Genomic DNA, 25,022 nt, shown 5'->3' on the forward strand with positions numbered 1-25,022 from the left:
GGGTATTAAATAAGGACATTATTTAATATTACTGTGTTTTGAGGGAGGGCTCAGTGGTTGCATTAGTATGGTTTATGGCTAGTCATATATTTAGCAAATTCATCCAGCAGGGTCAGGTTGTCAGTGAGTGTGTGGCTAAGGCAATACCTGTCAGCATACATTTGGATGAGCAGTGAGGTTTAAAAGTAAAGAAGCACAAGCTAAGAGGGTCAGATTTGATTAAGCTGCATCAAGAAGGGCCCTTGTAATCTCTGATCATGAGGGCTGTGAAAGGGTCATTCAATTTAGGGCACTATTGGGTTATCATTTAGCAAACTGTCATATTAGCTGTCCAGATTCCACACATTTTCTGTCAAGCAGAGTCTCAGCCTTGCCAGATGGGTTGCATGTCGATCTCTTCTGAGCTCCCCTAACTGGCGATGATGCCTTCGGAGTGACATATTTTGAGGATTCGAGAAAAGACCAGTCACTTCATTTGCATTTGCTGTGATTGTACTTCTTCAGCCAGTCTAGGGTCAGTGTGATAACGCCTCTGTTCAGGTGAATTCATATTTGGTTTATGAGTGAGGTTTCATGTGACACAGCATCAAACTGATTTACTGATTTCCAAAGGAAAAACGCCTTCTGCTCTTCACCCATTAATTCTCTAACGTGATCAATAAAAGCAATCAGTTTTTTTCACAGAAGTTAACACGGGACTAATCATCATTGACAAGATTAGGTCAGGTTCAAATTTTGCTTTGCCTGACATTGGTAGTGTAAGAGATGATTTTATAAACAAATGTGCCCCTGGTAGAGGAGCTGAACCTCAGGACTGAGGAGAGTATAATGCTATGAAAAACACTATGTAGGAAGTGAAGGACCAAACAATTCATCAAAGAAAATCTTTAGAAAAAGTCTTTATCTCATCTGGAGCCGTGATTTCCAGTTGCGGGTAGCAGTCACTAAGTCTGTTATGGGATGCTGGCTTTGTCATGCTCTGGAGAGTGTGAAGGCAGAGGCACCAGCAAGGGACTCTGCAGTAACGACTGTGTGGTTTACAATTCAGTCGGAAAGTTTAACTATGATGGACAGAATGAAGATTTTTTAAAAGAGCATTTGCTGTACATGCAAGTTAATGCAATGTAAGTGTAATTAAGAACAGCCCATGGGATTACAGCCCAGAGAACAGTTCGATATACCTGTGCCATATCACTGTAGAAAGGGAGAAAAGGGTGTTGTAAAACCTTAGAGATACCATGACAGAGTATGAAAAGGTCTCACTATTCTGAAGTTCATCTTGTAACTAAATGGCACATTCCTGCTGCATTTTTTATGTTGCAGTGGTAAAAATGCTTTTGCAACAGTAATGAGAAGGCTACATCAGCATTTCCCTTGGTCTTGGGTCCATTATGTCATGTTAGCAACTGTATCGTACTATTCTCTGTTGCTCATGCACTTCTAATCCTGCTTAATTCACTGGCAGCACTTGATTTTGCTGACCAAAAAATACTTGTTCGCGGCCTTGAGCAACCTTCACTTCTTTTACGTTTTGCGTTGTTTTACCCTCCCCTGCTCCCCCAGTTCCACTCATATTTATTTACCTTTTGTTAAGACAAATCTGAGGGAGAGCTGTGTGCCCTGAGATTTGCTTGTGGCTCTGCTCTGGGTGGGTGGAGAGATTAATTTGTAATCGTGTCTCAGTTTTCACTACATAGAGGAGAAACATTTGTTTGCCTTTTTTAGTTATCTATTCTTTCTCTGGTTTTGATCCTGAACTCTATAGGAAAATAAACCCAAACCAAAGCAAAACGTGTGCAAAACTGTCAACACAGTTGGTAGCAGCAAAGAAAGTGCCTACAAATCTCAGATGATGGGTAGTAATGGTTAACTGTCTGTGTTTATAGGGCTCACATACAGGCTTTTTCATCTGCTTACTAGCGAGACGAATGTAGTTCGTGTAGTTACTCACATTAAAATGTGTTTTAGAGGAGTAATTTATGGGAGTGTATTTTTGGGATACTGGGACACCTGTTACACCATTTTAAAATGAGCTTGTTAGTAATTATAGTACGCCTTGGGATGATCAGATTAATTTTTTAATATGACTATTATTGATGACTATTAATATCTTGCTTTGATATAATAAACATATAATGAGCTAAATTACCTTAATTAGATTACAGAAATTTAGGGGAGTAGTCTACAGTTGCTTCATGCAGCTGGATTGCTTTCCTGTTAACATTTTTAAACCATGGGCCTGTATTAAGGTCCAGGGAGACAGAGAAGTCTCTGAGCTAAACAGACCTCATATTGCACAAGACCTGCCTTAAAGATCCTGCCTAAATGAGAGTAAAGATGCAGCTTTGTTAACTAAAGTTTTTGCCTTGAATAGTATAAAAAATGCTAAGGGGCAATAAGATTTTAGTGTGTTGAGACATACGAATTCTGTCGTGTACTTTAGTGGAAGAAAGACCTGGCAGCAAAATGCCATGGGCTAGGTTAAATTTGTTGTGTGGTCATTCGGGTTGTGAAGTTGGAGACTTCAACTGCACTGAGAGAGTCGTACATGCTGGTTAACAATCAAAATGACTGGAAAACGTATTTTGGTAACTCCCGTATGAAGTTTGAAAAATATCGTCCCCTCCCCCCGTATATGCAAATGTGTTGCTGGATATTGGAGAGCATTTTGGGAACAACCATTTGCCTCTTTAAAGTTCTTTACCATGGAGGTCAATGGTGCTACTCACAGTAGAAGGCTCGATGCCTGGTAGCAAAATTCCTGTTTACAGCTCAGGAACACAAATTGTACAGTATGCTGTAGGAGGTCAGAGGAGCTTTCTGTTTTAGCATGAGTTATATACTCTCTCATACATCTACTAATCACTAATTTGCATAGAGAAGGCGTTCTCCAACATGAGCATTTTCAGTGCTTAAACCACAGGTACTATGTATGTGTAGATAGTGAAGATACTGATGTATTATTGGGTGAGATAATTTAAGCAATATATAATAAGAAAAGTGAATCTCTGAACAGGGTATCTCAGTGCATACTGTAGACAGCAAGAGTTAAATGAGTAATCTACATTTTTTATTGCTAATATAAACACTTTAGCAATGCTAATCAGTTGTACTGATTTTCTGTTTTGATTTTCCTTAATAATTAAGCAAAAGATCTGGAATGCAATCAAGTTTTACACTAGGGGGTTCATGCAAATGATTTTTTTTTAATTTTAAATTTTGTTAAATGTATCCAAAAGGAAAGTTACTGAAGTTGAGAATAAAAGGAAAAAAGGAAATACAGTTTACAGTCTGCATAATCAAAGTGACTGTTTTCAGTGAGGGAAATCACCACTTTGTTGAAATTATTAGCTGAAAATACAGCTGCTTTTACTGCTTTTTAAACAACTGCACATTGACTACTCTGCTATGCAGTGTGCATGCAGAGAAACAGTTACAGACCATGAAATGTCTTTCAGCAGCCCTGATTTTTCAAGAGGGATTTAGCAAAATGGGATCATCTCTGTATCCTCAGATATCTTAAATATAATAGTTTCTTTTTGTGAGCTTTTTTGTGTTGGCTTCTGAAGAAGGCATTGTAAAGTAAGACTATTTCATCTCTATTTTTTTTTTTCATGGCCCAGTGGACTTTTTTCTCTTAAAATAAAGTTATTGGTGTGGTTTGCTTTATTCTGTTCCATAATATTTAAAGTAAGAAATTTCTATTTCTGATTAATTTACTTTGTTAAAAATATTTGTATTATTTCAAAACAAACATTTATTAGAAATAATTTTCTTATACTACAGATTAAACTCAATGATCTTATTTTTTTTATCATCTCTGTAGCCACATAGTGTTAAAATTTCTGTGAAAATGAGGATATAAGGTCAAATGTTCACTGAAAGGTAAATATAGTAGCATAAGTCATTACAAATTACCTATTACCTGCATTCATTCTGGCATTTGTGGATTAATGGCAGGTTGGATTGAAAGTGTTCCAGTATGCAAATTAAAATAATTTGCTTGAAAACAGAGATAGACCTAGTCAAAGTGTTAGGATAATCTTTTAGATTTTTATGTTATTACAATAACTTTCTTATGAGCGTAGTGTTTATTCTATTTGGGAATTGCATGACTGGCAGAGGAGGGAGTATTTTTGAAAACTACATGGGGAATTCTACTTTAAAGAGCAGTAACAATGCAAGATAATGAGCTTTTTACGAAAGATGCTGCTTGAGATAGGGTGGCGTCTGGGGTTTTTAAGAGGTCAGCGTAGGCTGCAGGAAGTGGGAGTGCTTCTGGGAATGAATGGAGTAGCACAAACCCCTCCTGTGAGTAAGTGATGTGCAGGATTTCTGACAGTGTGTCATCAGCTGAACCTTTCTACTCTTGCAGTCTTGAGCAAATGGCAGCCTTTATTTTAAATTGCAGCTCTGTCATTTGGTGTGGACAAGCCATGACTAAACAGACTGAACCTGGCTGCCTGTAATTTGATGGGACAGTGGGACCTCTAAAATGTAGTTTGTTCACTGGCTGACCGCTCTGCCACTCATGTGAAACTACCCCATTTGGGTTCTTCTTCCAACATGATATTGTTGCTGCTAGGCAAGCAGTGTGTGTTTCTTGAAGTACCTGTTGCTTTATATCATATATATTGATTATATATGGGTCAATAGTTTTAGCTCCTTTATCATTTGTATAATACTGTTAATGTATTATAAATATTTTTTCTTACAGCCACCTTTTTGGAAAGATGGTTCTTCATTTGAACTCCTTTTTTGGCTTGCATGTCATATTGCTGTACCATTGGATGGGGACAACTTTATCTTTGAATCTGGAAGATCCCAATGTGTGTAGCCACTGGGAAAGGTAATATTTTCTTCTGGAAAATACATGACATGAATTCTCATTGTAATAATTTTGTTTTGTTTTACTTGGCACATTTTGAATGATTTAAAGCTTTTAGTTGAGTAATGAACTGGAAAAAATATTTCGCATTACTGCATGGGCAGGGTAAGTTCATGGATAAGTAAAAGACTGTTTCACACTGGGCTGAAATTCAGTCATCTTTGCAGTAGGGGTTAGGATGCAAAAAACATTACAGTGGCACGAGCAATGTTACACAACCATCTGAGTGCAAGAAGTGAATAAAAATAGCTTTTTTCAATTTAAGTGAAAAGAAGCTTTTACATATGCAAAATATAATTAACCATATTGGAGTTTGGCCAAATTTGATTATGCTGATTCTTTCCTATTCAGCATTCACAGAATCTGAATTAAGATTTGTTGTTTAATTTTTTTGATGAGGTTCAGAAATTTATAACATACAGAAAGAAATTAATCAGTTTAGTTGGTCCATTCGTTCACCCAGATTCACATTAATTGCAAGAATGCCACAATAGGTAGGAGAGGTTGAGCCACAATCATTTGCTGTACTTCTTTTCTTGTTGTTAGCTTATAGTAGTGAAACGAAGCCTTATGGTCTCATTATTATTATTATGCCCATGATTGATCAGCTAGTCCCTGAGACAGTCTAGCTGTTCACTTGAGGACATCGGTATTTCCTGCATTTAAGGTAAACTGTGGTTTATGTTTAATCACTGGGAGTGCTGCTAAGCCACTGGACATTTATTTGCAATTGTTATGGCTGAATCTTTACAAAGCAAATTGAAACTTGTATTTACTCTTTTATAAAGTCTCTCTCTAAAAAAAAAATCACTTAAGAACTTTTCCCAGGAATTTATCTGAGCATTTGGAGTCTCTGCCTCTACCGTTGTGTACAATTTGGCTTCTACAACAATGTGTATATGAAGTAGTTACCATAGTAAATACCTGTTTACAGTGTACAGGCACATGTCTGTGATGTTCCTGGATACTGCTCTATATTGTGTATGCTTTGTTTACTGTTTTTATACATAAAAGTTGTTTTGAGGGAAGCTACAACGTAGCGAAAGCAAAATGGGAAAAACCCCCAAATACAACTATTTACATTGCATAATGTATTTAAAACAAACTAATCAAAGTCTGCAGAAAGAAAAATATATCTAGCAAGCATGCCCATTTTATTGCATGAAGTTTTTTCCTTCTTCTTCTAAGCCTCAGAAATGAGGAGGAACTCCAAGTAAACTTACTGAAACATTCATGCCGTTGCTCAGAGCAGGCGACAAAGGTGCATAAGTATGAAAGAGTAAAACCCCAGATACAAGCTCTTTACTGCTGCTGTCACTGGCAGTGCTATATGCTTTAAATAAATCTGCCCCAGCCAGTAATAAAATGGTCTTTGCAAATGAACCGCGATCACAGCAAGAAGGGGTAGAGCATGCCCTGCCTTGAACAAAGAGCACAGAGCCTCAGGCAAGCATCGGCACCCCACCAACGTTTTGTCGGACTAGGTCAGACAGCTGGATGGATTAGGGTTGCTTGCCTTCATATGGACATAGGAAAAACAGGGAGTAAGTTCTGGGCAGTTAGAGCAAGTGGGTCTGGATGTGTTTTCCCTCAGCATAGGTGATGACAGTAGGAAGAGGAGATTGTGGCTGTTACCCTGCAATAGGTGCTAAGAGGTCAAAGAGAGTGTGAGTGAAAGTGAGTGAAAGCCGGATGGGCTACATACTTAGTAAGTGTTTTGGCTGATCCTGGCAAGTAGTCCTACTGCAGGAACTTGCCATGCATTCCTGTGTTTTCTAACCCCCTTGCGCAATCAAGGACTGACTGACTGCCAGCACAAACAGCCTGCTGAAGAGTTTTCTCGGATGATTCCACATTTTTCCCTTTTGCAACAGGGCTCTGTTCCTCTTGCCCCGCTGACAGCTCTGGAGGCGCTGGACTTCAGAGTGTAGATTTATTTCTAGGACTACGCACTTATAATTTGGCAGAAAATAATAATAGGACTTCAGTATAGTATTTCTGAAAAAAAAAAAGGTTCTCTGTTAAAAATTAACTGGTAAACAAGGTATGGACTTTAATAATTTATAATTTCTGATTGCTGAATAGCCTGTTTGATGGCATAATTGTTAGAGCATTTTCCATTAATTATTACTTAGGGGTATTTCTGTGCTAACACTCACTTAGTATCTAAATACACTGGCAGACCTTTCCACTACCGAAGAATATGTTTTGCTATGGATACAGCTACAGTTTTTAAAAGAAATTTCTCAGAAAATCCAGTGAGATTTTTCTGTTTTGTGTGATAACAGAAGAAACCTCATTTTCTGGCTCTTAACTAGTTTTCCAGCTATCCAGTGATGTTAGTAAAAGTATCTTGCCACAGGAGAACACGTACTACACACTACTTCAATTTGTTGCTCATTTGAGGCACTGGTGTTTTGGGTTTTTTAAATTTAGGCTTACATTATTTTTCTTTAAATGTCTAGTAGTACTATTTCATCAAATGTATTATACCGTAGAGACATGATGACTCTCCGCATATATATTTTTCTTTGCTTGGTGGAATAAAAACCTTTCAATTGCTATCTTCTGTTTTATAAAGTTAACTGGTTCATGTTTTACTTAAACTTGAACTTTCTGTGAGTTTTTGTTGCGCATGAGTATTTTGTGCATATACCAGGACTCTGTAAAAGACTTCCTTAAATCAGGTTGTACTATAAAGGACTCGTTCGATAATCTGTCTGCTTTCACTCTCTCTCTCTCCCCAGTTATTCAGTTACAGTGCAAGAGTCATATCCGCATCCTTTTGATCAAATTTACTACACCAGTTGTACTGACATCCTGAACTGGTTTAAGTGCACACGACACAGGTGATGTATAATTGTTAATATTGTCAAGCTGCTGATATTGTAGGTATTTGTAAAGATTTTGTGTCTGTCAAAATCAAGCATGATATGTAGGATATTTTAGCTACAGTGACTAGTCTGTCTAGCTGCTATGGTCTGTGTCAACTGGAAAATGCTTGTCCAAGCAATGTCACATATGTTTTATTAGCAGGTCAGGGTGTATCATCCCATGGGGTGCTAACAGAAAACGAACAGGTTGGGAAAAAGCATGCAATGCACAAAATAAAATTCCCCAGGCCCTGCGAGGTGTATTTGTTCAGAAATGTCATGAGAGACCCCTTGCTGCTTGCAACCTTATGTTTGGGGAAAGTGTACGCTACTTGAAAGGAAAATAAAAAGATTTGTTAAAGGAAACTCCTTGTGCTTGCAGAAAGTAAGTAAGGTGTAAATGATTAAAAACTGGTGACAGCTGTAAAAAGCATTTTCCTCAGAGGAATATGCCCATAAGTGTGAACCATCAGCAGTGGGAAAGGCTCCCTGGGGCACAGCAGCTGGAGGAGACAGATCAGTATGGATAGTACGTAAAAAGCAGATACTGAGTTCAAAGAGAGATTACACTTTCTTTTACCTATGACACCATTTATATATGAGCTGTTCTTTGCTGGGAGTTCAGACTGTCTCAGGTGTTGTGGGGATGTGTTTACTGCTTGGTGGAGTTTGTGGTCAGCAGCCAGGAGAGCCGGGGGTGGCAGATTTACGGACAAGGTGAGGAGCAGAGAGGAGAGAGCGGTGGGAGAGCCCACTTCTGATAAAAACTCCTTGCTCGTGTCAGAAGGAAGTTATATTTTCTGCAGTTCTGGATGGGTTTATGTGCTGATTTCTCTGTGTGCTGCTCACCACTGCCCTGCAGGGCTGCGTTTGGCAAAACGCAGCCGCGCCCCTGGCGAGAGGCGTGCAGTGCTGCCGGTTGCCCGGGAGGTCCGAGCTCTCCCTTGAGCCCTCCGGTCTCTTCCGTTAACCAGAAGTTCTCTTCTCACGACATTTCTGCCCCTAGAAAGCTGACTCACCCTTGGGAGGATGATCCCCGGAAGTCTTTCCCTTGGAAACTGGTAGCTGTAATGGTCCAGCAAACTGATTGTATTGCCAGCCTGTAGCCTCCGTAGGGGATGCTAATGGCAAAGGCAGTGACTATATCTGGTTTGCATATTAGTTAAGTAGCCAAAATCCTTAACTTTTTTTCCTGCTGTCCAGCCACCCATGGACCTAAGGCTTGTTGGGGAACCACTAGGACTCTTGAACTCAGCAACAGATAAATCAAGGTCTCTTCAAGCTGTGGGATTCGCAGGGAGTGTTGCGAGCGGCCTTGAACAATTACTCATAGCCTTGAAAGACATAGAATGAGGCAGTAAATAAGTGATAAAGCAGGTGCGCAGAAAAGAAGCTGAAGACTGAAATAACTTGGAAAACAGATATGAGACTGAAGCCAGAAGACGTGTGTCTTGCTCGACAGCACCAATCAGAAGCTTAGCCGCGGCGCGTGAACAGAAAGTATTAACTAATCATGGAACAAGCCTGAGCGCGTGGACAGCTAATGAATCTATATAAGCACAAATTTGTAAACAATAAGGGTCTTTGGTTTTACCCGCACCAGAGTCCGTGAACCATCCCTACATCAAGCTTTTTTCCTCTCGTCTTACTGATACCTGAAATTTTTTTAAAATGTGTAAGAATATACATTGTTTTGTTTCTGAGCCATGAATTTTATGTAACAACCATTCATTCTTTTCTTTAGGATCAGTTACCGTACTGCCTACAGACATGGTGAAAAAACGATGTACAGGCGTAAATCCCAGTGCTGCCCTGGATTTTATGAAAGCAGGGAAATGTGTGTCCGTAAGTTTAGCTTTTTTGCTTTGAGATTCCATACATTTATCACAGTGCTGGTTTGACTCCCTTTTGATGGGTGACTTGTGGAAGCTGAGTTGTGGGGGCTCAGTTATTCATCAGTGGTGCACGTGCAGCTCTCGTTGAAGTCAATTGGTGTTGTGCATATGCAAATGACAGGATAATTGGATCTCAGATGTCTAAGTAACCAGCCTTGATGTGATTCTAACTAACGATCATATGGAAAATGCACAGCACAAGTGTCAATGCATTTTCCAACACAGTAAATAAATATGAGGTTCAAAACCAGAAGGGAAAGATAAGGTTTTTCTCCTTAGCATGGGCCCCAGTTGATCCCCATGCTTAGCCTCTCTTGCAGATACAGGGATCTGTAACAACTGTTTGAAGGCAGCAGCACCACCTTTTCATGTGGCACATGCCCCTGTCTCCACATCTTCCTAAGTCTAAAGAGGGAAGAGCTGTGTCCAGAGCCTGGCGGTGGCCTTGGCTCACCTCTCTTTCTCTGTCTTGTATGGCCTTGTGCAGACCTAGGAAGGTCTGATTCTTCAAATGGTGTTCATTCAATAGCATAGTAGAAGGGCAGAATGAAAATAGAGGAGGTGTTAATCCAGAGCCCTGGAAGTGTATGGTTGGTAGTTTAACATAGGGTTGTTCAAAGTCATACAGCGGGTTGGGTAGCTAGATGCTCGTATCGGCAGGATTGACAGCAGGGAACTTGTGATAGGTAAGCAATTATGAAGGGTAGCATATCCTTGGAGATGGGCAAATGTACAGGGCTAAAAATGAAATTAATTCAATAGTATTTCAAATTATTTGTCCCTGTGAATGCTCATGCGCAGCACAGAATGCAACGGTAAGTTTTCCAGAAGTCAGGGAACCAAATCTCTTCATCTTTTAATCTCCTTGAAAAACTGGGTTTATCAGGGGCAATCTCTTGTCTGTAACGTCATTTGTGATGTTGACCTGTGCGTATACTTTTATTAATTTTAGGAGACAGAAAGGGCGTGCATTACGGTGAAAAACAGCTATATCCATTCCTTGGTTTTGCTTCAGCTCTTCTAATGAGATTTAAAAAACCTGCAGAACCTTAACGAACAGTGTCAGAGGGACTGAGGCGGTATAGTTGATTTTTTTCTGGAAATGTGGGGCCCTGTAAGAGCAGACTGGTGAGGGGCTGGAGCCTCTGGACTGCAGGGGCTGCCCTTGGGCTTGCCACCCAGTTTCTGAACAGGCAACCAATTGGCAAGCCTTGCCAAGAGAAATAAGTGGAAAACCCAGCTTATTGGGAAAGCCACAGCGTGTGAGCTGTTTTGGCGGCTGCTTTGGCTTCTCTCATGTGAAGCTCTGTGTCATGTCCCTCAGTTAAACCCCGACTCATCTGGTCTGTGCGGGGAGCCCGCTGGCACGCTCCCACCAACCTGGAGCAGGACCTGGGCCTAGGCACGTGCGAAAGGCTGGCTCTGTAACAGCACGTTTTCAGCCTAACTCTCTAAGGCACACCTGGTGTTTTTTTCCCAGCTGAAAATGAGAAAAATGGAGATACGTTCATTGCTTTATTGTTTGCCTTATGGCTATAATGACAGTGCTGAAGCATAGCACTCAAGGTATGGAGAAGCTTGTCCAGGAAAACATTCTGTGAAATAACGGATAACGAGAGATTTGTCATTGCCGCTGGATTTTGCAACCCAGTTTTGGAGACAGCAGTGTGGTGCATAAGTCTTTGGTCTTTATCGATAAATGAGAGTCTGACAATCATTATCAGTATGTATGTTAAATTTATTTATTCAATACAAATGCAAAATAGTTTCTTAATTTGTGCCTTTCTGCTTGTTGTGAGGTGCATACTGGAAGTAACCGACAGGATTTATTTGTATCCCTGGAAAGTTATACCCTGTGAGTGTCATAACACATCACGCTATCCTCATTTATATTTTTGTTTTACAGCACTTCCTGGAATTTGAAAATGCAGCAGTAAGATCTTTGATTCAAAGTGTTTTCTGCACATGAAAAAGCAAGGTCAAAATGATATTTTTCAAAAACAACTTTTTAAAAAAATTGATCTATCTGAGATCGGATTGGCAAATTTTTTAATCTTTTTGTTTTTAATGTGTATGTATTAGACTTATAAGAACCAATTTCTAACTACGTTTTGTTATTATACAGGATATATGAATGATCATATTTAATTTTTTTATTAAGTAGTATACTTTTTGAAGTATATGACAGTTTGATCATGTGAAAAGTGTGATGATGACTCTCTTATGTGACTACAGCTTTTACATAGCTATAGTATATGTAGTAAATTAATTCTATATTAACATAGTAATATTCAGAACCTAGTAGATTCAGATCACATTGGATGTACTAATTTTTTACTGTTATTACATAAAAAGATGCCAAATACTGATATTCAGGACATGTCTGCTCTGACTTTCGAGGCAATTTTGGAATGTCTCAGACTTCAATTTATGTAAAAATAAAGATCCTTCAGTGGGGCTAACTTTGCACTTATTTGATTCTGTAATGGTTGACCCTGGAAGGCATGGAGAGACCTTCAGTCCTCATGATCTTCAACTGGAGCTGAGGATTCAGGGCAAAGGAGGAGCTCGGTAGTTAATAGAAGGTGACAAATATTTCATGCTTTCCATTGTTTCAACCAGCTTTCTTTGTAATGAACTTGTACGTACTAGAGTGAATGATGCCTGCATACACATTGGTAATATTAGTCATCCAGTTTAACTTGGCAAGCTAGTGTGATGCTGTCAGCTGAGATGAAATGGTGAGACAGTGATATGGGGAGGACTCTTCTCCTATGTCATCACAGCAGAAATATCACTGGCAGAAAGCCAACACAAAATCTTTTTCTGCAGGAAAATGGCGACCACATTGAAAAACACACATACATCTCCCCCCTTTTTTCTATGCAAAGGTAGAAGAGAAGGCCATTTGAAGTGTGGCGGATATCTTCTTTCATGCTGTTGCTGCTCCACAACGTGCAGATCATTTCCATTAGGGTAGTTTTATTTTCCTTACAGTGTGTATTATTTTTTACTTAGTGGAGGATGTAGGATACTTCTAAAAGGCTAAAATATTTATGATGCTGTTGACGTTTTGTTGTTTGTTCCTTTATTTGACTTCTCAATTTAGAAGGCTCAATTAGAAAATTCCACTGGTAGATGATTTTGGTATGACTCAACACTTCAGTGCGTACAGTGATGAATTGAAATCTTGTGACTTCCTTTTTAAAATAATAATTAGGAATCTACAGCATGAATACTCACCAGTCACCGTTCCCCTAGAGGTAGTACTTACTAGTGGTAGTGTCACTTCACTGCCTATAGTGGCAAAAGAATTATTTGTCACTGCATAAAGAATTGCAAGAATGTGCCAGCCTCATGTTGCTAAAGTCTGTAAATGTTGTATTCGCAAAGGAAAAGAATGACCAACAGCCAGAGAAAAGCACTGGCTGAAATTTAAGCGGGCTTTTTTTGAGTCTTTTGGAGTCCAGTCTGAACAGATAAATTTGAATTCATCTTAGGATACAGGACTTCTGTGGAATTGTGACTCTAGCTTCCATACCTGTTCCTGAAAACTTCCAATAGGTGAAACTTGTGTTATGTTTTTACTTTTTGATGAAAATTCCTTTTGTGTTTTGTCTTTGGATTCAGTATATATATATGGAATATATTTATATGTGGAATATATATATATGTAAAATATACAAACAGGCCTTTTTTATCACTCATATGGAAATTTTTGTTTTGTTTATTCTTCTCTAAATTAAAAATAACTGTTATACTGTAAACTGTCCAAACTCTGATACAGAATTTTAGCATCCTCTTCTTTTGACTGATGCCATTGATAAGAAGAAGACAGGGACACTAGAAGTAGATATCTGTTAAGAGTTTTATGGAAAAGACCACCCCACTACAGCCAGCATAAGTTTAAAAAAAAAGTCTGTTAATTCAGATACCTGTCTTTCCAATGTTTCTGAGTTTGTTGAAATGATTCTGCATTTACATCACTATTAGTAAGAGACAAAGTGGCATCAGAAGTCAGCCTCCATCTGCAGCCCTTGGAAGCTTTTCAGGGAACCTCTTGGGGAAGTTTTAAATGATGTTAATAAATATTATAATAGACACATTTTTGTTGTGTAGCTTTTGGCCAGTATAGATATATTCTCTTGCAGATTGAGTTTATTATGGCAAGCAGTGTTCAGTCATGCTGAATAGAAACATTATCCTGTGTTTTATTAGTTGTGCCATTTGGGTTTGTCTTCAAGTGGGTAAAAAAATTATATTTTAATTTTAATTCCAACATTGTATGGGGTCAGTACTTGAACTGTTTTATAAGCATGAAGATATCTGTTAGTACTTCCACTCTAACCCTGGTTTGTGCTCTCCTCATATAACTCCTGTTTATAAAGGATATGAATAATGTGGAAATTTCTGACTTCTGTTTTCACTATTGTCAGTATCTCTGCAGAAGAGTAGGCTAACTGGAGCGCAGGTGATTATATATATTTTTGCTCCTAAAAATTACAGTGCATGTAATTAATGTTTAGATCTGATGGACTTTCTGAGGTGACCTGAATGCAATTTATATGCAGATACAAAGATAGAATCATTCTGTTAAGTTCTATAAAGAAACTTACTCCTGGCCTTAGAAAGTCCATACCAGATTGAGTGATTGACTTTGTCTCTTATTTATTCCAAATAATTTGCTGTCACTTATCTCCTAATATCAGTGGCAATCCCTAGGAGATTTGGCATATGGATGCTAGGCTGAGCTACAGACTGAGAAGTTTTTACAAAAATTGCAGTCTTCTATTTTATTTTTTTTACATTTTCAAAGTCCATTCCATTTTTAGCATGTTTCTGAAATGAAAGAATTCAAAGACTGTAAGATGTCTTCTGGTGTCTTTCTTTTAGATTGACACACATGCAGAAGGTAGATTGATCCTAGTAACATTTTGGTAGCTTGAACGTGAACTTCACATACAGTTTCTGACAGTGTAGCACGTTTCTAAGAACATTAAAGGAGAATTATGCCTGTTGAATTTCCTCTAGTCATGAAGTAGAAAATAAACCATCTATCTTAATGCATAACTGGATTTCACTCACTTTAATAGCAACTAGTCATCAAGCATAGGAAAAAAGGATTAACCAAAGGATATGTTCTGGCATAGAAGTGAAGTGAAGAATTTATTTGAAAAAACACATTTATAATATAGTTTAAAAGATATTTGAATTTTATTTTGTACTATAAGTGCTGAGGGACCTTATTTTAATTAATTTTGATAAAGTTGAATTTAAACCTTGTGGAATATGTAGAAAAGTTTTTTTTCTGTTTCCAGCTTAAAATGGTTTGTGCATTCAAATTTAATTCACAAAATTTTGAGAACTTTAACAGCTAAAAAAGCTTTTTTTTTTTCTTTTTTGAAAATGGATATATTTCTTCAATTTGCTCTTTTCAAAGACTAGGTATCCAAATCAGGATAGCGTGGTATTAACAGAAATGCTAAACACAAAGCACAGTCAGGCATGTAGTATGACTTCTTTTGTTGGAAGTCATTTATGTGAAGAAAATAATATGGAGATCTACTTACAATCCAAAAGCAGACCCAGTTCAGATATTACTCCAGTTTTCCTAATATGAATTCTCTGTAAAGTTGATAGGAATTTTCTTTTAATAGATTTCAAAGATGAAATCTCATGAAATCAGGTCTGATTTCACGTATCTGCTCATTCGATGATATGATTAATTTGTTTAAAAGGTGGAAGTCTAGTTGCGGAACCGTAGTTGATTGTCCTGGTCATCTACTTACATGCATAATTGCAGTCAAATATTTCAAGCTTTGTTTATGTTAATTGATTTATGTCTGGCTTTTCAAAATGAAAAAGCAACAGATCCCAAAATGCATGCATAAACTTTCATTAAAGATAAAAATATCTTTTTTTCAAATTTTGTTACTCGAAATTCTTCTGTATCTTCTTTTAACATCAGATAATGCAATGCACAGCTGTCTAAATATCATCTATGGTAACTTATAATGAAATAACTTCATGTCACTTTCTTAATCACAGAGAGCAGATTCATAAAATGCCATTAAGAAATTTAAAGTCTTACAATGTTCCACTCTTCATATATGCTCTAGTTGAAGTGGAAGTGGAAGTAGTATGAGGCACAGGAGTTACTCCACTCAGCTGTAATACTTTAAGTAGGTATACTAATAGAGGAGCAATCTGCGTTTGCACCGCAGGGGGTATGCTGGAGCCCATCAGCATATAAGTAGGCGTTTGAATTGCAATATTCTCTTGAGCTGGAGCACCATCTCCCTCTCTTCATTGATATCAGTACGAGACGCATGATCAGTGTTTGAAAGTGGCAACTTGACATAAAATTGTATTACATGTTCTATGCCTCTAGCATGACTAGCTTAATCCCCCTGGTATGAGCTCCCCTCCCAAAGCTGTGGTGCTAAGGCATATCTGCGAGCATGTTGGCCAAGACTTTGCCTGACATCGCTTTCAGCTTGCTGTAATAATGGTGTCAATGTCTTCGGCTTACACATGTCGTTTCACATTGATTCACTTTGCTGAGCTTCCTCAGCAAGGCATGTTCATTCAGCTGGTTGCAGAAGTACCAGTACCTGCAACTGAGGTGGGAACAGAGCTCAAGCAGCCTGGTGAATTTGTGTCCAGGGGACAGGGCAGCTCCTCCCATCGTGCAGAAAGGGCTGCTACAGGGAATTGCGCATGCAGCAGCAGATATTTTATAGATACTTCAAGCTGGCTGATACTCTATACTCAGAAAGAGCAAATCTACCTTTTGTTCTTTAAGAAAACAAAAGGATATGATCCGCTGACATAGACCTGTAAGTTGGGCAAGGCAAGATTTTAGAGAATATTTTGAAGGAAACAATAAGACACAGAAGAAGAGGGGAAATAAGATGTAAAAGGGGAAATACGCAAGAGTAAGCTAAGATTGCTTTTCATATGATAATTGATTTTTCCCTTACAAAAGAAAAAGATATGACTTATGCAATTTACTGCTGCCGGTGAATTTTTGGTGCTTCTTTACACTGCTCAGTATCAAAAAGACTTCACGTTAAGTTTTTCACTTGCTCTTGCACGTAAGTATTTTCTTATATCATGTCCAACAATTCCATAGAAAACCAAGAGAAAATAGTTTCTCTGTCCCTGATGTCATTCATGTCTTTTCAGCTTGTTCTAGTGGTTTTCATGTTGTCCTCACCTTACACTTTTTTGTAGGTCATGTAGTAAATTGTGGTTCTCTTATCACCATGATCAGTGCCATAATTTTTTTACAGATGCTGTCTCTTAGGTATGTTAACTAGGATTCAGTTGCCAAGAATCAATTAGCCCATAAGGTGTCTAGAGAATAATTTCTTTTGGTTGCAAAATAGGTTTTTATGTACATCCAGAGTGTAGAAGGAAATAATTCTTTGATCAGATATATTTTGGGACATTAAGAAACAAAAAAAAAAGGAAATACTAGATATCTTTAATTCTTTTGTGTATCTTGAGCATTTTTTGAAACATTCTTGGCTTTAGTTTAGCTTCTTCAAAGCAAAAATTACATGTACCCCTTCTTTGAGAAAGAAATTTCTGTATTTATGTGCCATACATATATATATATATATATATATAATTTTAGTTGATCTTCATTGGATTTATTTGGAAGCAGCAACATTTATATTATACAGCTTCCTTCAGTGGTCCTTATCCCATATTTCTTTGTCATTAGAGTCAGCAGAGTTTTGGCTGTCAAAACCCCTGACATTGTTACCTACAGATAACTTCTGTAGAGACTTAGTAGTGGTAGCCTGTTTTGAAGAGTTGTGTTTGATTTACGTTCTACTACTGGAAAACTGGAACACCATTTTGGTGGCTGAAAAGACGCTACTGATAATTTATGCTGTTGTGGCTAAGAAAAGAATACAGCTCTGATTTGCGAGATGACTCTGCATTGTAAACACTCTGACCCAAAGTTTCATCTGTTGTACATTTGTTCTAAGGTAACTCTATGTTATTATTGGACGCGATTGATGATTATTTGCACAGCGCCATAGCGTGTGCTGTTACACAGGGATTGTAGCAAGGACCTATGTGCTCAGCATGGTGTGAGGGGCAGTGCAAGGAGATGCTCAAAGAGCTTCTTCTCTACCTGTTGCTGGGTCCAGTTTCTTACAACATTTTGATTTTTGTATTTTTTTCCATCTGTCTCACAGAGCATGCTATGGAATGTTGCTTTATTGTATTTAGCCTTAGTGCTCAGGAATTTGGGTTGAGTATGTTGGTATTCACTAAGTTATTCATATGTGTGCACATGCAGAGACATGTATGTGTAAACCTATGGTCTGTTGTCTTATGGTTTACTGGTAAGATTTTTCACACATTTGGTTTAGGGAGAGCTTCAGTGCCCAAGGCAGCACTTACTAGGCAACAGTCGTCAAAGATGCAAGTAATTCATGTCTAGTTATAAGACTAATGGAAAATTGTGATGTATTATTTAAAGTCATTCTTTTCATAATAAATAAAGAGAACAATGAAATAGCTTTGTATTAATGTGTTGTATCATCTGTCATTTAAAAATTCATATTCTCCCTGTTGATTTCTAATGAAGATCATTTTAATGCACATCAGAAAAGTAGCTTATTAGAAGTAAAAGTTGAGAATGAAAATTAAAGGCTGTAAAAATATGCAATTAATGGCTGGGATCCCAGATAACCAAAGATTTTAATAATATGTATGATTGATCTCTCTGTGGCTTTCTTTTTCCTTGGCCAAACAAAATGTAAAGATGACAATGATGTGCTTCATCATGTTTAATTAGGAAAAAAACAGGACGTTTTGCAAGTATTTTTCCTAATTACTTTAGAGCATTTTCAATCCTTTCAGAACTGAAATGTCACATGTAGTCCCATTAAACTTCTTGTAAACACCAGCTTTGTCTTTTCCCCATTGTTCACCTTGTATTGATTGTTATACCAATCAGATTCCTGTCGTAGTTTCTCTGGAAATGTTGGTACAAAGAAAATTCTCATCCTGTGCACATTTTTTAAGTTTTATTGTTGTTCACACTAGAAGGAAAGTATTACAGTGTATATATTTTGGAAAGTTAAGGGTATTTCATGATAAATATGATGCCAGCAAACTGTTGCTGGTTGCAGATTCCTCTTCTTCAGCGTATTGTATTCTGAGTCAGTTACATCAATATGCTGGGTACCAAAGCCATTTCAAGTTTTTCTTAAAAGTTTCAAATAAAAGCTCTATTTCAAGGTAAGCCTTAACTGTAGAAACACATGTTTGCAAATCATTAAAAAAAAATTATGAAGAAAAATTGCTAGCAGCTCTGCTTAGCTCTTAGAATAAAGGTTGCAGTGATCCATAAGGTTTATATCTCATGCTTTACCTTAATCATCATCACTGTTCTGTTGTGCTTCATTTGAACTGTGCAACCATTCAGAAAAATCAATATTAAAATACTGATGTGTTGCAAATCGTTATTTTATCCATGCTGTTGCAAGAGAACCTCTTTTTTTATGTGTGCAGAAGTTCTCCTGTTTTTCTTGGCATGAGAGTTTGCTTCAGAGAATCACAGGATGGTTGAGGTTAGAAGGGACCTGTGGAAGTCATCTTGTCCACCTTCCCTGGTCGCGCAGGGCCAATGAGACCGTCTTGCCCAGGACCATGTTCAGATGGGTTTCCAACCTATATCATACCATGACTCTTTTTTCATTAAATGCGGACAATTCTCTCTTTGTTAAATGCAAAAGTATTTGAGTACCACCAACATGGTTTTAGTTAGAGCCTTCAAACTTAGGAGGATTAGAAGAGAGTGAAGTAAGAAAATTTATTTTGAAGCGATGCCATCAAACATTAATACACTAATGTTTATTTTGCTTTTAAAAGATATTTGAGACATGAAAGATCTGGATTAGGAATAAGTTTAGAATATTTTTCCTAGTGCTAGGAGTTCTTCTTTAATTCTTTTTTTATTTCCTTCTCTGACAGCTCATTGTGCTGATAAATGTGTCCACGGTCGTTGTATTGCTCCGAACACCTGTCAGTGTGAGCCTGGCTGGGGAGGACCCAACTGCTCCAGTGGTGAGTTTTCACCTGCTTCTGCCTGTCTTGTGCTCTTTCCATGGTGTTGTCCTCTCTTTTGGGCAGATTATCATCGATCCTGTGCTTGGGCTCCTGCTTTCTGGTCAGGGGGTTGTTCTGAGTTATCACGTTACTCTGCGTGACCTGATTTTTCTTCATTTACTTGTAAAGAATGTTACCCTGTAGCAGCACTAAATGTCATGAGCTATTTGGTGCTCAGAAACATGCAGATAATACAGAACTTAGTATCTGGAGTGAAGTAGATTAAATTATATTTTAACTATAAGAAAATCTCTAATTTTTTATTTTCCTAATGCGTACAGAATGATGGTGCCAAGTCATGTTTAAAAGCTATGAGCAAAGCCTTCCTCACAACTCTCTTCTCCTTTTCCACTCTGCCACTAACTTGTCCTTTTTTCCCCTCTTGCGTTATTAGTTGCTCCTTGTCTGCTCAGTCTCTTTCCATTTTACTCTCACTGGTCACGTTTCTCCAACTTTCTTCTCCTTCCCCTTTGCCACGAGAGTGCGTGCAGGAGATGAGGGGAGCAAGAGAGGAGTATCCAGGACACATGCGACAGGAGACAGGCGCAGGTTGGCACCTTTCCTGCTTGGCGTGTGGGTGCAGTCACATGCAACCCAGCGAGCAGGTGGTCACACTTAATAAAGAAATTATGAAGATCAAGGCCATCACACGCTTGATGCAAGAACACAGCAAGATGTCAAAAACACAAAGTGAAGTAGTAAAATAATATCAGTTCATGACCTTTTTAGTCACTGCTGTTTTCTGGTCTCTCTGAGTGTAAAACCAGGCACTGCAGGCTGCAATAAGGCAATAAGGTCTGGACAGAGGGCAGAAACCTCTCAGTGGCAGGGCTGGTGTGTGTGTGCACTATCCCTTCCTCTGTCAAATGTAATTGTTTGTACAGACCATGAATTGTTATTTTTTCTTCCCTTTGCCTGAAATAGAGTTTCTCAGAGTAATTCTTGATTTTTTTATTCATTATAATTTGTTATTTATTCCATCTTTCTGTTTGCCTTTGTAAGGTCTTTGGAAATGTAATGTTTAGGCTAACATTACAACCATATACTTCGTTACGATCAAATTCAAAGTGGGTCACTGCTAGTGACTGTCCACTTCAAAGGAACATATTTTAGTCAACAATAAAAAAATATGTTTATAATTTAAATTTCACAGACCGTTTAAAATTCGAATTCATAAACCAGAGCTTGATGTCTTGCAAAGACATTATGCTGCTAGTTTACTTAGTATGGGATTCCTATAAAAATAACAACTGTGAAAAACCTAGATCATCAGGAGGACAAAAATAATGTGGTTGTATTTTCACCCTAATTTTTCCTGCTTAACAAAAATACAGAAATGTTCTTTTTTTGCAAGCAAGGTGCTATAGTGACTCTTCATCTGGAACTGATCTGTTGTTCAGGCAGCATATTTTGTGAAATTTGAGGAGGGGGCAGAGACAGAGTGAATAAAAATAATTAATAATAAATTACGTGAGGAAGAACTTAACCATTTAAAAATTATTACATTTGTTGTATAGTCTTTGTAGATGGTTACGTGTGATTCTTTTCATAAACAGCTCTAAAGAAACACGAAGTTTTGCGTAAGGCATAAAACTGAAAGAGTTAGCAATGCAATGTTACTGTAATACTGATCTTAATCTAGTGTGCTGAATTGTCAAAAGAAATTGTTAAAAAATGTTATCTTTCTTTCTGAAAGCCTTATGTATATAGCTCTTCTGTAACTAATCAAATGTGCAGAAGAAACGTGTATCCCTAGACAAGGCAGAATGAGGAGATACTGTTATTTATTGAGATTTCCAAGTTCGAAACTTGCTGAAAGGGCACTTTAGATGAGACAGGAACCTCTAAATCTGTCTTTGGAAATAATCCTTCCTCTCACAGGATTTTCTAGAGTCCATTTCCCTTACCTGTCTGGTATAATTCATTTTGAATACATGTGCAGCTCTTTTCCTCTGCTTCTTCCTCACTTGGTTGCCTTTGATTGCTTGTCACAGCAGCCTCAATAGCAAAAATACTTTCTGGTGTGCATACACAACAGGCCAAAGCTGAAAGAGCCTTTGTTCATGTACCTTTGAATAGTGTGATCTCTGGAGAGGTTGGTGATCCTCTAAAGGCTTCTGTGTGACGTTAGAGCTAACTGGAACTGCTGAAATTTGTTTCGGATTGCTAGTGCGGTCCTAGGAGAAGGGGGGTAGGCTGAGGAAGAGGATATTTTTGTGCATGTGCTACAGGGACATTTGTTTTGGAATTTATCCCATTCCATGTGGACAAACTTAAGAAAGATGTTGCTTTCACCAGATTGTCCTTCTGAGTTTGAGTGCTGCTGTTTGTTGCTAGCTGTGTGTGATTTCCTTATCTGTGTGTCTGAGAGCTACAGTGCAGATCAAATTGAATTGAAGAGCAGTGGGTAGTGTTGGAAAGACAGTAAGTGATAGGGTTTTGCTCTCTGGCACTGAGTTTTATTGTTGCTTGCCCTATGTAGGAGATTTTCATATTTTGCCTTTAGCTGTATTTTCTGCATGATCCCCAACTTGATTAGTTTCAGTAACAGAAAGGTATAATGAGATAAAATAAAGAGATGCTGCTTTTTAGTAATAATTTTGTTGATATGGCAAATTATTCATTCAAGAAAAATACATGCAAATTGCCATACTGTAATAATGCCTATCATATAAACATTTTAACTATGAAACTATTTAACTGATTAATGGAGAAGGAACAATGATTACAAGGCAGGCCAGTATTTTTGTAAGGCAGAGACTTGGGGATTTAATGGTTACTGATGACCAAATAAAATACTGTGACTGAAAGGGAGAGATTATTCTCAAAGTGTGAGATATTAGGCAAACTTCCAGATATAGTAATCTGTTCATTTTCATGGACACAAACATGTGGGGAGCAACTGTTCTCCCTAAGCGCTAAACTTTTTGTAAAACTGCAGAACTAAACTTTTTCTTCCAAAGTACTATCCTTTCTATATTAGGATTAATTATTCTCCTTACAAAGGAATTTCATCTGTAAGTATCTGAGAACAGAGTTAGTCCTATTGCAGCATCTGTCCATCTGCCAACCCCCAGCTTGATTTTATCTGTTGTTTCTCAGTTGTATTTACCCAATGTATTTAAAATAAATTTTTAAACTGCATGCCATGGCTTCTATGTGACAGTGGCTTTCTGGGTGGTTATTGCAGACAAGTGCTTTCTAAACGCTGTAATGTTCTCTCCAAAAATGACAGAGTGATTGCATGGAGTAAATTCGTACATTGTGCAGTAAAAGCTGAATCAGCAAGCTTCCTCCCTTATCTTTGCATACCACTGTGTGCTAAGGCCTAATAACCTTTCTAGGGACTAAACTTTTTGGGAGACTCCCATTTCCTTTTGTAGCAACCATTACCTCCTTTTTGTCACGAGTCTTATGCAATTCCTTATAGCCTAGGTGAGTGGCTGCTTTCAGTTTAGGCAGAAGAGGGATAAAGATTTGACTAGACTACTGAGGCTGTCCTCTTTCAAGTGCTTAACTCTAGCCCAACCCATAACTCTCCTCTCCATCACATCCTCTGCCTTTCTGAAAACCTTACATCCCATCTGAGAGGAAAATAGGATTGGATGTATTCTTCTATGAGTAAAACCTGAGTGGTGGTCTCAGGATTTGGCTAATTAAATAATACCTCCTTGGGGAACATTTCCCATGTGAGACATATTTTTTCTTCAGGCCTTTTCTTTTTAGTTAAATGTACTGTATTAGGCAGTGTTTGCTTGCAGTGAATTTCAGTGGGAGGTAATGAAGGAGATGATGATAACATACATATATCTGAAAAGAAATACTACTTGGATTGAGAGATCACTCATTTGCAGAACACTTCCATTCTAGCAGGAGAGATGACAGTCATGCTAAAAAAGTTATTCTAATAAAGATTTATTGACCGAACATGGTAGTCAGGTCAATGACAAACGAGTGGACAGAAGACGTGTTGAACTGATCTGTTGGAGTGAGCAAATCAGCACAACCAGCATGCTGTCAGCACCCCTTTGAAGAAGCGTTTCTGAACTTCAGGAGTACGAGTTGATCAGTTCTGGGCTGGGAACAAGGACAAAATTTAGAAAAAAGGACACAGTGGTAAAGATAGGTATGTTTGTAGATTAAAAAAATGTGAACAAATAGATTTTATTGAAAAACAAACAAACCAACACAACCTTTCCCTCCCAAACTGGATTATTGTTAATATCAAATTTTTAACTTGCATGTGTCAGATTGGATTGTTACATGTTATAAGAGCGTTTTTGACTACAGGTTGTGTATAAAGCAGCCTTCTATAAAAGTTGCTACATGTAGTGATAGTTGGCTGTCTAGATGTGTAGAGAGGATCAAACCATGTTTTACATTTGTAGATTATGTTTTCTGCCTATTTTCTGCTCACAGTCTTGCAACAATATTTGCTGTAATACAGAATATATGGACCTGATTGTCAGTTTTGAATGTGTGTGCAAGATAGATACACATGCCGCCTAACATGGAGACCCACTGAGCAATCAGGACATTCACTTTTTCTTCTCATGCCTAGTAGTCCACAAATAATTCCTTCAAAATCAATAGGACACTTTCTGAATAAGCTGGAGCGGAGGCAAAAGGCCAAAATCGATATTGTACTGGCTCATCTGCAAAGGTTATAACCTTTGTGATCCCCCAGCTGGCCTGAGTAGCAAAGCAAAAAGGGAATGATATGTTTTTGGTTTATCACAAGTATGTTAGGATTGTTTGTGGAAATGTGAATAGGCATTTTCTATTTTTATTGAATTTAAGTAATCTGAGATTTGTTTGAATCACTGGATTTTAAGTTGTAATTTGATTCTGTTGGTGATTAGTAAGAGTTTTATTGGGAGTATAGTCTGAGGGCATGAGGGTAGAAAAGTGGCACTAAGGTGTAATTCGGCTCTAGGGTTTTATAAAGCATGAGAACAGAACTGGCTTTTTCCTTAATACATTAAGCTGAGCATTTAAAGCTGGCATCTCAGAGAAACATCTTCTTACCTTTAAATGCGCCTGTTAAGGAAACTTTTAAGGTACAGTAGCTCTGCTACTGTTAGATTTCCTTTACTGTCATGGGTGTTTGTAAAGTTTGCAAATTCCATGAAAATCTCACTGTTTTCTTCATGGGACTTGGCAGATACAGAATATGGCAGAAACTGGATCCCTTGGCATAGCTTGTGTGAGACACTCACGTGAGTTACA

The 25,022-nt window shown here is 37.9% G+C and overlaps 1 protein-coding gene across 1 annotated transcript in view; it reads left to right on the forward strand.

Moving 5' to 3' along the window:
• MEGF10 (multiple EGF like domains 10) overlaps positions 1–25,022 on the forward strand; it is a 107,285-nt gene that overhangs the window by 21,230 nt on the left and 61,033 nt on the right. The window contains exons 2-5 of the mRNA XM_050913103.1: positions 4,718–4,849; positions 7,636–7,737; positions 9,506–9,606; positions 19,659–19,751. Of these exons, the coding sequence (XP_050769060.1) occupies positions 4,734–4,849; positions 7,636–7,737; positions 9,506–9,606; positions 19,659–19,751 (412 nt within the window). The 5' untranslated portion in view covers positions 4,718–4,733. The remainder of the gene's footprint in view (positions 1–4,717; positions 4,850–7,635; positions 7,738–9,505; positions 9,607–19,658; positions 19,752–25,022) is intronic.

This window comes from Gymnogyps californianus, chromosome Z (genome assembly GCF_018139145.2).
Source record: "Gymnogyps californianus isolate 813 chromosome Z, ASM1813914v2, whole genome shotgun sequence".
Lineage (NCBI taxonomy): Eukaryota > Metazoa > Chordata > Aves > Accipitriformes > Cathartidae > Gymnogyps > Gymnogyps californianus.